The 16,573-nt window shown below is 39.8% G+C and overlaps 1 protein-coding gene across 9 annotated transcripts in view; it reads right to left on the minus strand.

Moving 5' to 3' along the window:
• Positions 1 to 15,674, minus strand: part of sik3 (SIK family kinase 3) — a 482,160-nt gene extending 466,486 nt beyond the window's left edge. For 7 of the 9 annotated variants that reach the window (XR_010016690.1, XR_010016689.1, XM_063038656.1 and 4 more), the window contains exon 1: positions 15,429 to 15,673. Coding sequence is in view for 5 of the 9 variants with exons in the window: in XM_063038656.1 (XP_062894726.1) it covers positions 15,429 to 15,602 (174 nt within the window). In the remaining 4 variants the exon portion in view is untranslated. Of the gene's footprint in view, positions 1 to 15,428 lie in introns of all 9 variants that reach the window. The other 2 variants (XR_010016691.1, XR_010016692.1) reach the window with 1 other exon arrangement.
• Positions 15,675 to 16,573: the final 899 nt, after the last annotated feature.

Genomic DNA, 16,573 nt, shown 5'->3' on the forward strand with positions numbered 1-16,573 from the left:
GTATCAGCAAGTTCTTAAATTACTTTTTCATACCCTTTTACAATGGTTTCTGAAAATATTTTGCACTTAGCTTCAACTACCATTTCAATATTTTTCAGGCTACTTACACCACAAATTTTAATCTCCTAAAATTATTCTAAAATTTAAAAATGAAAACTTGATTTAGTGAAATATAAGAAAAAGCAGAAGAGTTACTCGGGCCTCTACATATTCTTACCACTTTCATCCAATATTTTGGAAGTCTTAAGCTGCCGTTTCACCCGCATAAACAAGAGAACATGCCAGAACACATGAATTGAACAAGTAATACAGATAAAAATCAAAAACTTTGGTTTGCAATTCCAAAAGTACTAGGAGAGGAGGAATTTATTATCTCCTAACAGGTTTTAAAGCCATTGAGGGAAAATGGAACAGCAGTGAAATTGTGCAAACTTCATGAGGAAAAAAGACAATTTTGGTAGGTGCTGACCTTGTGATTAACCAATACTGACATGGTGGACACAAAATTCTGTCCATAGACGAGAAAAAGCTAACCTTTCCTCAATGGCAGTAATATTGGAAATTAAATGTCTGCTCTGTATCTGGGCTAAAGAGATGACAAAATGCAGTCAAGGGGACGCACATAGAAATAGACGTGATAACTGGAATGGACTCGTTTCTTATCATGTGTACTGTCAAATAAGCTCAAATTTAGTTTATTGTCATTCAATCGTAACATGTATAACCACTGAACGAAACAACAATCCTCTGGATCAAGGTGCAGAACAGTACGTATAACTCACGTACATAACACAAAGTAATATTACCACAAATGAATTAAGAAGTTGCATATACGATACAAGTTAAAAAGTAAACAGTATAGCGCTACTGTCGCTTCATATGTGATGAGACCTGGGTGGTGGCAGGGAGTTCTGTAGTCTGATGGCCCGGGGGAAGAAGCTGTTTCCATCCTAACAATTCTTATCCTAATGCTATGGTAACTCCTGCCTGCCTGGGGTCAAAGAGACTGTGGGACGGATGGGATAAATCATTGCCAATGCTAAGGGCCCTGCTTACACAGCACTCCTGATAAATATCTCTAATGGGTGGAAGAGAGACTGCCCGACGATCCTCTCAACAGTCCCCGCAATCCTTTGTAGGGACTTGCGGTCAGATGCCTTGCAATTCCCGTACCAGACCGTGATGTAGATGGTCAGGACACTCTCGACGATGCTCAGGACACTCTCGACGATGCTCCTGTAAAAATTGATTAGAATGGGGTGGGAAGCTTCACTCATCTCAACCTCCTCAGGAAGTGGAGACGCTGCTGTGCTTTCTTGACCAAAGAAGCTGTGTTGAGGGACTGGATGAGATCGTCCATTACTGCACTCCCAGAAACTTAGTCCTCCTGATTCACTCCACGTAGGAACCGTGTACATGCAGTGAGTAAGGGTGAGCCTGCACCTTCACCACTTTGACCTCGTCCACATTGAGACTCAAGTTGCTGTGCACACACCATTCTACCAGCCGCTGTACCTTCTCTCTGTACACTCTCATGTCAAAGTTATTCATGAAGCCAACCACTGTTGTGTCATCAGCAAACCTGATGATTCAGCTTGAACTGGATCTAGCAATGTTAGCGACATGGGCTAGAGAGGTTTCTGTCAACACAGACTGACGCTGGTCTTTCTGTCAAGTAGTCCACAATCTAGTTCTACAGAGAGAAATGTTGAGATCCAACAAGGACAGTTTACCCACCAGCTTCCGAGGGATGATCCTATTAAATTCCGAGCTGAAATCCATAAACAGCATTCTGGCATATGAGGCACTATTTTCCAAGTGGGACAGGATAAAGTGAAGTGCAGTGGCTATGGCATCATCAGTGGGCCGATTTGAGTGATAAACGAACTGGGAAAGGTCCAATATAGCAGGAAGATGGGGTTTAATGTGATCCATAACCACCTGCTCAAAGGACTCCACTATTGTTGGGGTCAGTGCCACTGGACGGTAGTTGTTAAGGCAGGTTACTGGACAGCCACATTAGAAAAGAACGAACAAAAGCAGAGTTGGATAAACTCTTCTTGTGCTTCCAGCCAGGTACAGGTATCGATTATAACCGATGTTTCCATGACAAACACATGATTCCTGATCCAAGGAGGATGATCCCCGATGAAGATGGCAGAATTTGTCATCAAAATGTCGGTTATAATTGATACCTGTATCCAGCTGGAAACACGAGAAGAGCTTATATGTCATATATGCCAGGAAAGCACAGATCCTTTTTCAAAAGCATAGTTCTTTTAAAATTTATACGAGCACAAATCTACATAACACAGCTAATAAGTAAAACATGCTCTTGGAAAAAAAACATGGATAGATTTTCAACTCTATACTAATGATGCAACTAACGACTGAATTCTACTTTTCAAGTTCAGTTCCAATGAAGTCATCTTCTGAAATTTTGTATATTTAACGTATAAAAGAGGATAAATTTCTTCCTCAGCAGGGTACATATATTTTAGTAACTGAGAACCATCAGTAAGATGTAATTATTTTCTGTTATGCTGATAATGCATATCAATACCTGAGATAATACTGAGAAGAATACTGTGCAGCTCTAAGGTGTCTATAATAAAAAAAAGACTTCGTAGCTGTAAGAAACAGAATGAACTAACCAGATTGATAATAGAGGTAGGGAATGATAGTTACAAGGACAAACTTGAGTTATTGGGTTTATTATCTGAAATAGAGAGATCTGAAATGGATAGATCAAAATTTTAAAATTATTAAGGCAAAGAAAAGACTAAGTCCACCACTGATATGGTGCCACCATATTCAAAAGATGACTTTCACCAAAGCAGCAAAAATATTGAGAAATCAGCTCTTTTCAAGTGGAACATAAAAAGTATGTATCTTTCAGGGAAATGGTGAATGAACATTTAAAGCACATTCTACAGGACAAGAAGATGAAAAGTGGTGGGATTAATTTTAACTTCCTGAGCATTCAGCTGAAATTGCCACGTTTGACAGAGCAGTCTCATTCTGTCCTTGTGTTTCTTTGTTTGAACCGTCATAGTTCTCTGCTCTGATGAAGGTTTCAAAACCTCTACACTTCCCTAGGAACAGCAAACAAGGTCACTTTTACATCATAAATGGCTACAGATGAGTACAATGAGGCAAACATCATTGGAAATGTTGGAGACACCAATTCTCAGCAGGGGCCGCTAGATTTTGAACAGGTCCATCTTTTACTTTCTTAGAAATCACACCAACCTGAATTTTAACTTTACTGGAAGTAGAATTTTCAAAAAAAAAAAAAAAAAAATTCTAGAATGGAGAATTAGAAATCTGAACCAGTACTAGCCTCAGGTTTAGGGACAGTACAAAATAAAAGTCCAATTCTGAAGTAAACTATTTTTCTTGTTATTAATACATTAATACATTTGTTTATTGGGCGTGGACATAGTATTTACGGTCATCTCTAATTCAGATGGGAATACTGATCCAGCAATGTTGAAAAAAAAGGCAAAAGTAGTTTGAGGAGGCATTCCAACCACAACAACGGTGTAAAGAGGTTAGACTTCACTCCAACACAGCAGCCCAATTCTAGAGTTATAACAGATCCAACACTAAAACTAAGTGAATTGTCATAGTACCTGGAAGATCTTCACATTAGTTGAGTTGATTAGTTTTTCAAATCCAAGTTACGTTCCCAAGATCATCAGTGTAAAACAATTTCAGTTTTAGTATGAAAGCTCTCAAGTACTCATTGACTATAAAATCAGTATCTCATTACTACATATTCGCTGATGATAAACTTACAATGGTTTTCTTTCCTCTACTGTGATGCAAAACTGTTTATAGCTTAAATTGAAAACATACAAGTCAACAATACTTGATTCAACATAAACAGAGTTAACATTATCAGAAGGATCTGATGACAGACTATGCATTGCTTCCTCATGGAAAGAAAGAGATAAGGGTTTTGACATCAAAATCCAACTGAATAATTTTAAATTAGCTACTTTTCTTTTGACTATACACCTCTGACCACAGACATAGCTCAAAAAGCTACAATACACAACCATAAACATGAAAAATACATTTTTCATTAATTACATTTTTCATTTTTTATACATTATCTGGTCCATTTTAGTTCTTTGTGGTGTGTTACATAAGTCTGCAAAGGAATAATCGAACAGCAAACTTATGCACAAACCACTGTTGCAAACTAAATTTAGTACTTCTAAGCCAATTGAGCGTAATAGTTGAGGACTGCCACCTAAATAATATAAACTTAAGACTAAACAAGATAAAAAGAATCTTACAATGACTTGTGTACACCTATGCTCAAATTTCTCTCTTATAGAAAAGATTTTTTAATGTGATAACATTAAATGCTGCATTCAAATTCAATGATCCAATAGCACCTAGTAATATGGAGTGCACAAAAATTACTTATCCAAAGGATCCAAGCAACCCAAAATACTTAATGATTTTAACAACTCTCCATTGTCACATATCAAGCTACTACAGAGGAGACGAGAATCTTTACATGGCTCTAAGATTAACACATTCTAACACTAATTATTCAAACAAGCTCATAAACTGCACAGCAATTCAAGTCCTATAACCAGTGTGCGCACATTATATGAAAAAAGGGAGTGGGAGAAAGGTGCAGATGCATCTGAAGTATCCATATTGTTCATCATCCATTCCAGTAGCATCAATGTCATCCAGTCCATAAAGCCAGCTAAAGTGCTGATCTTGTACTTATTTCTCCCCAGTGCAAAACGTTTTCATTGTTTCTACAGGGAGCAAAATATAATCTTTACCAGAAAGGGAGGCTTTTACCACAACTGAAAAACTTACTGTAACATTATGGCATCTCATAAGAATAAATTTCACTGTGCTTTACAAACCATGATAATCCAATTAGAAGAATCAGCAATATGTTGTCAGAAAATTAGTTAAATCTAAACAATCTTTACTGACCCAGTGGAATACATACTCCACATCTGGAGGACAACCAAAATCCTACATTAATTATATTATTCACATTATTTCTCGTAATCTCAATCAAAAGATCAATCACAGGGAAAGATTTTAGATGGCCCAAAAGCAAGGTTTGTGGAGCTGGTAGGCCAGAGAGATTAGCGGTCTGAAAGGAAGAAAAGGCTGCAAAACTACAACAGAAAACAAGATGTGATTTGGTTTTGGAAAAACACAAGATTAATGCAGAGACATAATAATGTCACCGGAAAGGGTGGCTATGGTTATAGAGAGACTTTAACGCAGAGGTGTCAAACTCATTTTAGGTCACGGGCCGGATTTGGCAAAATGCGACTTCATGCGGGCCGGATCAGTTGTGCGCGCGCGTGCTCCCACAGCTTTCGTTGTCTTTGTTTTTTCAACCTGCTCTCATGTGTCTCCGTCTCTGCTATAACTACAAAGTGTTTCACTTGACGAATTTCATTTCTTATGAAGAAGATTGCCTAGCAAGCATTATTTTTATGATTGGTATTAACTTACAGTCGTAGGCTACAAGAAAGTTGTGATGAGAGAGAAAAAAGGATGCTATTTTGGCTAAGATTGTTTTGGGAGCCACACCTTTCCATGAATAAACCATTTGAAATCAAACATTAGCAGACACAAAAGTAGACCTAACGAAACAAACTGTAAATGCAGGCTACACAACTGCACCTAATTTTTATTACCCTGCTTCCAGCAATCAAATTCAGACAATGAACAGAGTTAGCCTCTATTTTTTATTGAAGTGATCACATTTACAATAATAGAATAGTCAGAAAATGAATGAATCACAATATTATGACACTCAATATTTCATAATGCATTTTGCTTACATGTCACAGTGCATCGAACAGTGTCACTTATTTTTCACTTGCTGCTTCCAGACACCTGACATCTCTTGGCTTTAAACAGCCTGTCAACATCAGGGACCAGTTTCTGGCCAGTTGTGATTTTCATAATGTCATTTAGATGTCTGTGTGTCAGCTGCAAGCGCAGTTTGGATTTGTTCATGTTCATTATGGAGAACGCCTGCTCACAGAGATATGTTGTCCTGAACATGCAAAGGATCTTTGAGGCAAAGTCTGACATCTTGGGGTATATCGGTCCCAAGTATTGATAGAATGAGTCCAGACCCACAGTCTCAAATTTATATTTCAAAGCCGAGTTACACTGAATTTCAATTAGTTCCTCCGGCACATCTGATGCTGTATTGACGGCAAACAGCGAGTAAAATAGTGAGAATTCCTTCTCGAGCTGAGTGAAGACTTAGAAACGATTCTGAAACTCACTTTTCAGCCGTGATATTTTGTCCTTGTACCTGTCCATGTTGTCATTATTCCCATGAGTGACACGCACAGACTGCAAAGAGGGGAAATGAGCTGGGTTGCTCCGGGATAGTTGCATCTCCCACAAGCCTAATTTAATTTGAAAGGCACAAATGCTGTCCTAGTATTCCGTAACAAGTTTGTTGCGGCCTTGCATGTTAACATTAAGCACATTTAAGTGCTCTGTTATATCCACCAAAAATGCAAGATCACGAAGCCAGTCTGGGTCATCCAACTCTGCCACTGGGTTCCCTTTCTCGTTCATGAATAGTCCAATTTCCGCATGTAATTGAAAAAAACATTTGATCACAACCCCTCTGCTCAACCAGCCGACTTCAGTGTGGTAGGGTAGGCTGTGTCCAATATTACTTTTGGACAAAAGAATGTCAAATTGCCGATGGTTGAGTCCCTTGACTCTAATAAAATTAACCGTTTTGATAACTACATCCATGACATTGTCCATTTTCAGGCTCCTGCTACATAATGCCTCTTGGTGTACAATACAATGAAAATTCCAGAATTCCTGCTCTGGATTCCCTGTCTGAACTTTCTCTCTGAGTTTCACAACAACACCTGCCTTTTCCCCGACCATGGACGGTGCGCCATCTGTTGCAATGCTGACAGTGTGACTCCAGTCAATCCCCAGTCTGTCCAAGGACTCGACGAGGCTGGAGAAAACGTCTTTCGCCATTGTGGTGTTTGTCATGGGCACCATCTCCACAAACTCCTTGGTGACGGTCAAACATGCATCAACACCAGGAATAAATATTCCCAATTGAGCTACACCAGTCACGTCGGTGCTCTCACCAATTGCAATAGAGAAGGCAATAAATGACTTCACTTTTTCTTTTAGTTGACTGTTCAAATCTCCTGTAAGGTCCCCGATTCTTTCTGCCACAGTATTTCTTGACAAGCTGATATTACCAAAATCCTGTCTCTTCTCAGGGTACACAAACTCAGCCACCGTCAGCATGCATGCTTTGATAAACTCCCCCTCCGAGTATGGCTTCGACGCAGCAGCTATTTTGTTGGCAATAGTATAGCTGGCCTTGACAGCTCCATCATGAGACTCTCGACTTTTGGTGAACACTGCTGTTTTTTCAGAGCTGCTTCAAGCTCGTTTACCTTTTGCGTTCTGAGTCGTCCTGCGTACTTGTCATATTTTTCTCCGTATGACGTCTCATAGTGTCGTTTGATATTGTACTCTTTTGCCACAGCCACTTGTTGCCAGCATATCAGACACACAGGTTTGCAGTTGACCTCACAGAGGAAAAACAATCTTTCCAAATATCGTTGAATATCCGACCTTCGATGTCAACTTTTCTTTTCTTGGAAAGCATTTTGAACCACAGCAGTAAACAGTCTCAGCCTTGCTACAGGTGTTACTTACCTGAGTACTCTGTGTGTTTATACTGTGTCTGACGACATAAGTGGGGCCCTAGTGGTCTTCAGTGCAGGGTGGTAGGTGCTTATGCACAACGGGTGGTTAACTGCCACCTACTGTTTTCTAAGTACACACAACAAGCTGCTGGTGCAGCAGACGGCACAGACAGCGGTGGGAGAGAGAGCGGCTGCCATACAGGTAGATAATAAATGGTCATGAATATACTTCCCTTCCCCCCCCCCAAATCATCCCGCGGGCTGAATTGGACCTCTTCGCAGGCTAGTAGTTTGACACCCCGCTTTAATGTATTGACAAGGTTTTCGGAAAACAGTACATTGACAACAGAGTAATGGACACATAACTGAGGATGCAGGTAGTGATGGTCAAAATGATTCATAACTTCATGAGGCTGGTGACCAGATGCAGGTGATAAAAGTGTGGATTTGGTAGCAGAGAACATAAGAAGGGATGGAGCTAAATGGTACTGGGCCAATGACAATAATAGAATCGATGTGGGAGGAAGAGGTTGAACAACATAACATAGTTCAAATTACCAAACTTGGATTACACAGAAACAAGAGTGAGCAAGTTAAGACTTGAAACATGTAGGCACAGTAAAATGGATAGCTTTAGTTTTCTCAGCTTCTGTGCTGAAAGTAAACCAGCTGAAGTTGGACACAAAACTGTGCAATTTAAATGTGTAGCAACATCTCAGTAGAAGGTATGACATACAGTATAGTAACCAAGCTAGGCCTGATCAGTACACACAAATTTAATACCATTATTCTGTTAGCATTAAAACTTCTTGCCTTCTTTGTAAAGAATTAGTTACACATAGTTTTATGTTTTCATTTTCACATTATCCATAATTGAGAAGCTTAAAGATAAAAATCATACAAATAAGAAATATCATGAGATATTCAGATGCCTAATTATGAGAAAATTTCAGTGGATTTTAAACATTAGAAATAAGGGATTTAAGTTTATTTTAAATTACATAATATCCTCAGACATGATAGACTGAGATTGGGCTGCAGTCTTTGCCTATGCAATGGGCAACTCCTCTATCTATCAATACTGTTGCAGTGTCTATCCTCATTCCTGCCTATTTATCATTCTCGTTTGCCCTTAACAAAAAAAAATCACAAGCACATGCTCTACCTATGTGCACAACTGCAGAGTGTGATGTCAGAATCAGATCAGTAATGATGCAGGAACTGCAATTGTTTCCCTGGAAACGCACAGAGGTAAGAAAGCTGGTTCCAAATGATATGCATTTCTGACAAAATGAAAAAAAGAGGTTATAACAATGGCATAGATCATAATAAGGACTTAAGTACCAACAGCAGAGATTTTTAAATTTATGAGAACAGTGTAGGTTGTTGTTATTACTGCCTGAACTGAAATCTGCAAAATTAGTGCAAATCTTCCTTTCGTCAGTTTTGGTCCAGAATACCGTCAAGGAAATAGAAATACAGTATGTATTAATTTCACATCTTTATTCTAATACAGGATAAAAGTATGTGAAAAGGTAAGTTCTAACAAAAGAAATACGGCTTGTTTACAAGCAGAGATGAAAAAATTATAATGGTAATAAAGAAATGACAAGCAACTACTTTGTGTGCATCTTTATAGAGACAAAAAAAATTGACGAAATACCAAATAACAGGAGACTAACAAAAATAAGGAATTCAAAGAAAAATAAAACCAGAGAAGTTGGTGAGACTAAAAACATAAATCCTAGGGACTTAATAAGCTTTGAAAGACACTGTTATATAGACAGTTATCTGGTTATCAAAGCCAAGATTTTTTGAATTTTGTAACCTTTTCCATGGATTAGAGGGCTGCAAATGTGATCCCACTATTTACAAAAGGTAGATTAAAAAAGGGGGAAATACCAACCTAACATCATTAGGGGAAAACGCCAAACTTTACAATGAAAAATTTAATAATAGATGACGTTGAAAACAATAATTTAATTGAGCAGTTAAAACTTGGACTCATGAAAGAAAAATCATGCTTAAATAATCTACTGCCATTTTGTGTAGCTGTGATAAATTGCGTAGAAAGGGGAGAACCACTGGATGTGTTGCATTCAGACTTTCATACAGATTTTGATAAGATCTCACAAAAGGGGTTGGTTAACTTGAGGTAACTTCTCAGAATAAGGTGTAGGTCAAAAGAGACTGAGAAAAGGCATTTATTCACACAGGGGATTGTGAATCTCTGAATTCTCAACCCCAAAAAAGCTCAAAACAAAGCCTGATAGATTTATGGATATTAAAGGAAATATGTAACATGGGGAGAGTTCAGGAAAAGGATAGAGGTAGATTAGCCATGATTTTCATGAATTGCAGAGTGGGTTCAAAAGGCCAAATGGCCCATTACTCCTATTTCTAAAGTTCTTAATGTAACAGAGCATTCTGATAGACACTGCCTAAAAATGAAAGAAAGTATCCCTTTCAGGTCACATATTTATTTCTCTTTGAACTTGTTAGACAGCAACCCAGGATTGTAATTGGAAGCAGCAGGCCGGGCAGCATCCATAGGAAGAAGCACAGTCGACATTTCAAGCCGAGACCCTTTGTCAGGACTAACTGAAAGAAGAGATAGTAAGAGATTTGAAAGTGGGAGGGGGAGGGGGAGATCTGAAATGATAGGAGAAGACCGGAGGGGGAGGGATGGAGCCAAGAGCTGGAAAGTTGATTGGCAAAAGGGATACAGAGTTGGAGAAGGGGGAGGATCATGGGACGGGAGGCCTAGGGAGAAAGAAAGGGGGAGGGGAGTCCGGAGGGTGGAGAGCAGGCAAGGAGTGATTGTGAGAGGGACAGAGAGAGGGAAAAAAAGGGGGAAATAAAAATAAATAAGGGATAGGTGAGAAGGGGAGGAGGGGCGCTAACGGAAGTTAGAGAAATCAATGTTCATGCCATCAGGTTGGAGGCTACCCAGACGGAATATAAGGTGTTGTTCCTCCAACCTGAGTGTGGCCTCATCTTGACAGTAGAGGAGGCCGTGGATGGACATGTCAGAATGGGAATGGGATATGGAATTAAAATGTGTGGCCACTGGGAGATCCTGCTTTCTCTGGCGGACAGAGCGTAGGTGTTCAGCGAAACGATCTCCCAGTCTGCGTCGGGTCTCACCAATATATAGAAGGCAACACCGGGAGCACCGGACACAGTATATCACCCCAGCCGACTCACAGGTGAAGTGTTGCCTCACCTGGAAGGACTGTCTGGGGCCCTGAATGGTGGTGATGGAGGAAGTGTAAGGGCATGTGTAGCACTTGTTCCGCTTACACGGATAAGTGCCAGGAGGGAGATCAGTGGGGAGGGATGGAGGGGGGAACGAATGGACAAGGGAGTCGCATAGGGAGCGATCCCTGTGGAAAGCAGAAAGGGAGGTGGAGGGAAAGATGTGCTTGGTGGTGGGATCCCGTTGGAGGTGGCGGAAGTTACGGAGAATTATATGTTGGACTCGGAGGCTGATAGAGCATAGGTGTTCAGCAAAACGGTCTCCCAGTCTGCGTCGGGTCCTCGATGTCCCATTCCCATTCTGTTGTGACAATCCATGGCCTCCTCTAATGTCAAGATGAAGCCACACTCAGGTTGGAGGAACAACATCTTTTATTCAGTCTGGGTAACCTCCAACCTGATGGCATGAACATTGATTCCTCTAACTTTCATTAATGCTCCTCCTCTCTTTCTCACCCCATCCCTTATTTATTTTTATTCCTCCCTTTTTTTCCCCCCTCTCTCTGTCCCTCTCACAATCACTCCTTGCCTGCTATTCATCTTCCTCTGGGCTCCCCTCCCCCTTTCTTTCTCCCTAGGCCTCCCGTCCCATGATCCTCCCCTTTCCCCAACTCTGTATCCCTTTTGCCAATCAACTTTCCAGATCTTGGCTTCTTCCCTCCTCCTCCTGTCTTCTCCTGTCATTTTGGATCTCCCCTCCCCCTCCCACTTTCAAATCCCTTACTAGCTCTTCTTTCAGTTAGTCCTGATGAAGGGTCTCGGCCCGAAATATCAACTGTACCTCTTCCTATAGATGCTGCCTGGCCTGCTGCGTTCCACCAGCATTTTGTGTGTGTTGCTTGAATTTCCAGCATCTGCAGATTTTCTCGTGTTTGCAGGATTGTAATTACTAACTAACAGACCATTTAAAAGCAATAACATAGTTTGAGACATCACTGGACTATAATTTTACCCAAAGACAACTGACTTTATAACATTTCTGTTACTTACAAGGATCACTGAGTAACAGTATGTCCTCATAATAACTGCACTAAGAATATATTAGGCTACAATTTTCAGGAACAGTAAAGTCTACTTCAGTTATTAAATCAAATTATGGATAATTCAATTATGCAGAACAATAACAAAAACAATGAATAGCAGTAGCATGGTAACAGTTATCATTTCAAATCTTGCTGTACTACTAATAATTTAAACAATTTAATTAAATAATTTACATACTAATTCAAGGATATTCAGAAAATTTACTCATACAGTATATTAAAAATGACATATTGATTCAGAAACTCTGAAGTAACACCAGCCCAATTCAATTTTTTGGCATACGCTACCCTACCTGTTTTCAAGTGTTCTGTCTCATTAAGTGTGCCAATCAGACCTTTCTTGGCAGGTCTTTGCCAGCATAATTCAAAGTCAACAGTGCACCAAAATCCCTTCCAAGAAGTACCACAATGTTTCCTTGGCTTTCATCCCACTTCCACAAAATCAAAATAAAATCCTTTCTTGGCGCTGTCATAAAACGGACTGCTCAACCCCAGGGTCAGGAGGGGTGGGGGATCACAGAGGTACTCTTCCTGAATTAAGAAAGTATGTATTTCAAGGAGTTCAGACACGGAATCACCTGGACTCCAGCTGTGTGTAAGCTGTCACTCAGACCACATCCCTGTTCCTCCCACCAAAGAAAAACAAGGCAGAGGCAATGTCTCAGTCAAATAAAAAAGAAAGAACAGTCAAAGATAAAGGAAAAATTGTTTCTTGGCATCATATATATAGAATTGTTCTAGTATTTCAAGAATACAATGACATTCCAGAGCCAAAATGAAAACTGTCACAGGATTTATGTAATAAATTCACAACATTGAAAATAATGATAAGATTCTCCACAGCCAAAGCCTATGACTTATTTTGGATCACTGTTTTTACATCTTTATGGCCACATGCAGAGCAGCACAGGCAGAAATATACAGCAAGTTATATGCTGTTCACTCAGTGATAAAGTCATGTACAACACAGGAAAGAAAAGGACCAAATTGTAGGATGTAGGACAAGGATGTACAGAGACATTTTTAGCACCCTTTGTCACAGAACAGCTGTAGTCAAAAATTTCAGAAGCCATTTCAAATAAAAAACAAGTACTAAAGGAAACAATGCTATAAAAGTTTTTAATAGTTCACTACATCAAAATGCACTATTATTGAAGCAAGTCAGTAAAATAACAATATCTGTTATATGATCTAGTATATTCAAAGCAAATTTTATTATCAAAGTACATGTGTCACCACATACAACCCTCAGATTCATTTTTGAGCAGGCATACTCAATAAATCTATAGAATAATAACCGTAACTGGATCAATGAAAAGCCACCTTACTAGGGTGTTCAACCAGAGCGTAGAAGACAACAAACTGTGCAAATACAAAAGAAGATATAATTAATTAATAAATAAATAAGCAAGCAAGCAATAAATATCAAGACCATGAGATGAAGAGTCCTTGAAGTGAGTCCAGTGGTTGTGGGAATATTTCAATGATGGGGCAAGTGAAGTTGAGTGAAGTTATCTCCTTTGGTTCAGGAGCCTGATGGTTGAGGAGTAATAACTGTTCCTGAACCTAGTGGTGTAAGTCCTGTTGCTCCTGTACCTTCTTCCTGATGGCAGCAGCAAGAAGAAAGCACGTCCTGGGTGGTCACCAGGAAGAAGCTACAGGAGCCTCAGTATTCACACCATCAGGCTCAGGAACAAGTACTATCCCTCAACCATCAGGTCTCAACTAATGTCATATCGGCTCCCAACTAACTATTGTGGTTTAAATTGGGTTGCCTGGCTAAAATATTATTAAGTATAAAAACTATCAAATAGAATTTTCTTTTTTTCTATATTTTCCAGATTTTGATTCAAAAACACAAATTTCACCGCAGATGTCAAAAAAATTGTGTGAACATCAAGAATTCCTTCCTGCAGTACAATGCAGAGATTTTTTTTTAAACACAAGAGTATTGGAGGTTAGCAAGCTGCAAATTTACAGTTGGGCAATGACAACACATTCAACAACAATTGTTCAAAGAATTCCTAGCATAGAAATACAAATGTCTGTGCTTAATATACAAGTATACGTCAGTCATCACAGCACAGCAGTTTTTTTTTAAAGGGCACATCAAAAATAGTTGACTAAGATTAACTCGAAGAAAAGTGTAAATTAATAAGTCCACTGACCATACACAGCATGTATTAAAGGATATTCTAACATTGGAGTCAGCTACAACATCCAATACTCATCAGTAATTATGATGAATGAAATTAAGGTAATAAAATCATACTTCATCATTGGCTTAAGTAAATAATGTACATATTTACCTATTGATTTCAGAAGAATCTGCCTTAATAGGAAAAATTAATGCAGCACATAAAAATACTGATGGCACTAAAACAGATGTGCACTTCCAAATTTGTATCTTTGAAAAGGCAAATGCAACTGATAAAAAATTTGCTGTGTGATAGAAACATGAAACCTATTTAATCACACGAAAATTACAAACTAGCTTCTGTCATAAATAGTGAACTGAAACTGACCTTTAGGAAATACATTTTGGTGTATCAATTGACAAATGTGTAACCTCTCCACTGTAAACTCTTGATACTAGATTCTCCATTAAATGTTTCTAGCAAATCAAAAATATCATTTTACTAAACATGGCATGAATAATATGCCTCACACTGAGTAATTGCAGGAAATATATATATGGCGATAATAATTTCAGAAATAGCTGAACACTTATGTTTTCCACTCCAAACAATAAAGTACTGTAGCTACACTTTCAATTAAACCAACGATGTTTTCTCAGGTCGGCTTTTTAAAAAAAACAAATTATCGTGTAGATCACCACAATAACCATGATCAATGTACGTAAATAATAAATGATCACTGTACATTGAGCGCAAATTGTTCGTGTAGTGTGTTGCAAATTAGTTACTTTAAGAAGTGTGTACGGTCCGGGAGCGACAAATAAGACCCCGGAACTTTGGGAAAAACTTATGTTAGGAAAAATCGCATTGGCGGAGGACAGGCTATCGAGCTGAGGACAGGCCGAGTTGACAGCTCCGGCCCGGCCTTGCCTGACCCCCTCCGGCCGAACACTGAATAAAGGGACTTAAGTGACATCACCAACAACTACAGGGAGAACGAACGGGAAACCTACTCGGTAATAAAATCCAAGTTTTCGGCTTTTTTTTTTACAAAAGAAGGGAGCAAAGGAGAGAAGAGGGGAGACAGGAAAGAAGACGTTTCTGCCCTGACTAGACTACTACAGCTGTCAACCCCAGTGGGGTTTTACCCACTTCAGAGAGCCATCCTTCCCTAGTCGGCAGCAAAACTTCAGCGTAAAGAAGGTGACCATGATACGGTGGTGAAGGAAATAACGATGTTACACATTATACCCCGAGAGAAGGAGATACGTTACTTTAGCTTTGGTGACGATGTGAGTGGCGAGCTTGACCACAGCGAAGTTGCCCTTGCCGATGGTCCTCTCGATCTCGTAGCAATTGATTCTGGCCGACCCAGTTTTGTGCGGCTGCGGCGGTAACGGCGAGGTCTGATGAAGGCTGCCGTTCCTCGCTGCACCGCTGGACGCCATCTTGTCGAAAACACCAGCGGGCGGGCGAGCAGGCGCAAGCCGATTGGGAGAGAAGGCGGGGCTTCACGGGCGGGGGCGCGCGCCCGCGCGCGCACACTCACAGTCCCCGCTTATCCTGCCCGGCGCGCATTAGCCGGTTTAGGTCACGTGATTCCTGGCCGAACGACCGGCCAGGAGAGCTGACGTCAATGCAAATGAGGCGAATGTCCTGAAGGTTATTTCCGAGAAGGCGTTGCGTGCGTTCTCGAACTGGTGCTGCCTGCTTGCAGGATTATCACTGAGAGATTCGAATTCAAATATCATTTGCTGATGTCCTTGACAAAGCTATATTAAATAAAACAAAAATAACTCATCTTGCACCAGCTCTGAGAAACTAAATAAAAACAACATGCAAAACACATACTATAGTTGCTGGAAAATCAGAAGTAAAATTAGAAAATGTGCAAATATTCAGCAAGATAAGCAGCATCTGTATAGAATGGCGAGTTAATGTTACTGACAGCTGATGTAACGTCATCGACCTGCAACGATGACTATGCTTCTCCAAAGAGTACATTTGAAAATAACATCTGCAGATGTGTTTCAAACTGCTGGACATAGCAAGTGCATTGGCACCTTAAAAAGAAACTTAGTGCTTTAATTGAAAGGTACAGCCTTGCTTTATTTCAGATCCTGACAAACCTTTTAAGCTCTGTACATTTCTGTTTTCAGAACACAAAAAGATGCAGACTTTATGAAACAACTTTCTTCCCTTGCTCACTGGCTTTCCTCTTGAAATCTCAAGGTTTTATTTCAAAGCAGTGTTAGCATTCAATACCAACCGCAATGGGTCTAAATCACACTGCGACAGCTTGTCTAATAAATCTGAATGACTGCAGGTTTGCACCAGAATATGCCCATGCTTTTGAATCGTCATTACTTGGTTCACTAACATCCTTTAGGCAAAAAAAATCTGACCCCACCCCAATCAC

The sequence above is a fragment of the Mobula hypostoma genome, chromosome X2 (assembly GCF_963921235.1).
Source record: "Mobula hypostoma chromosome X2, sMobHyp1.1, whole genome shotgun sequence".
NCBI classification, from domain to species: Eukaryota; Metazoa; Chordata; class Chondrichthyes; order Myliobatiformes; family Myliobatidae; genus Mobula; species Mobula hypostoma.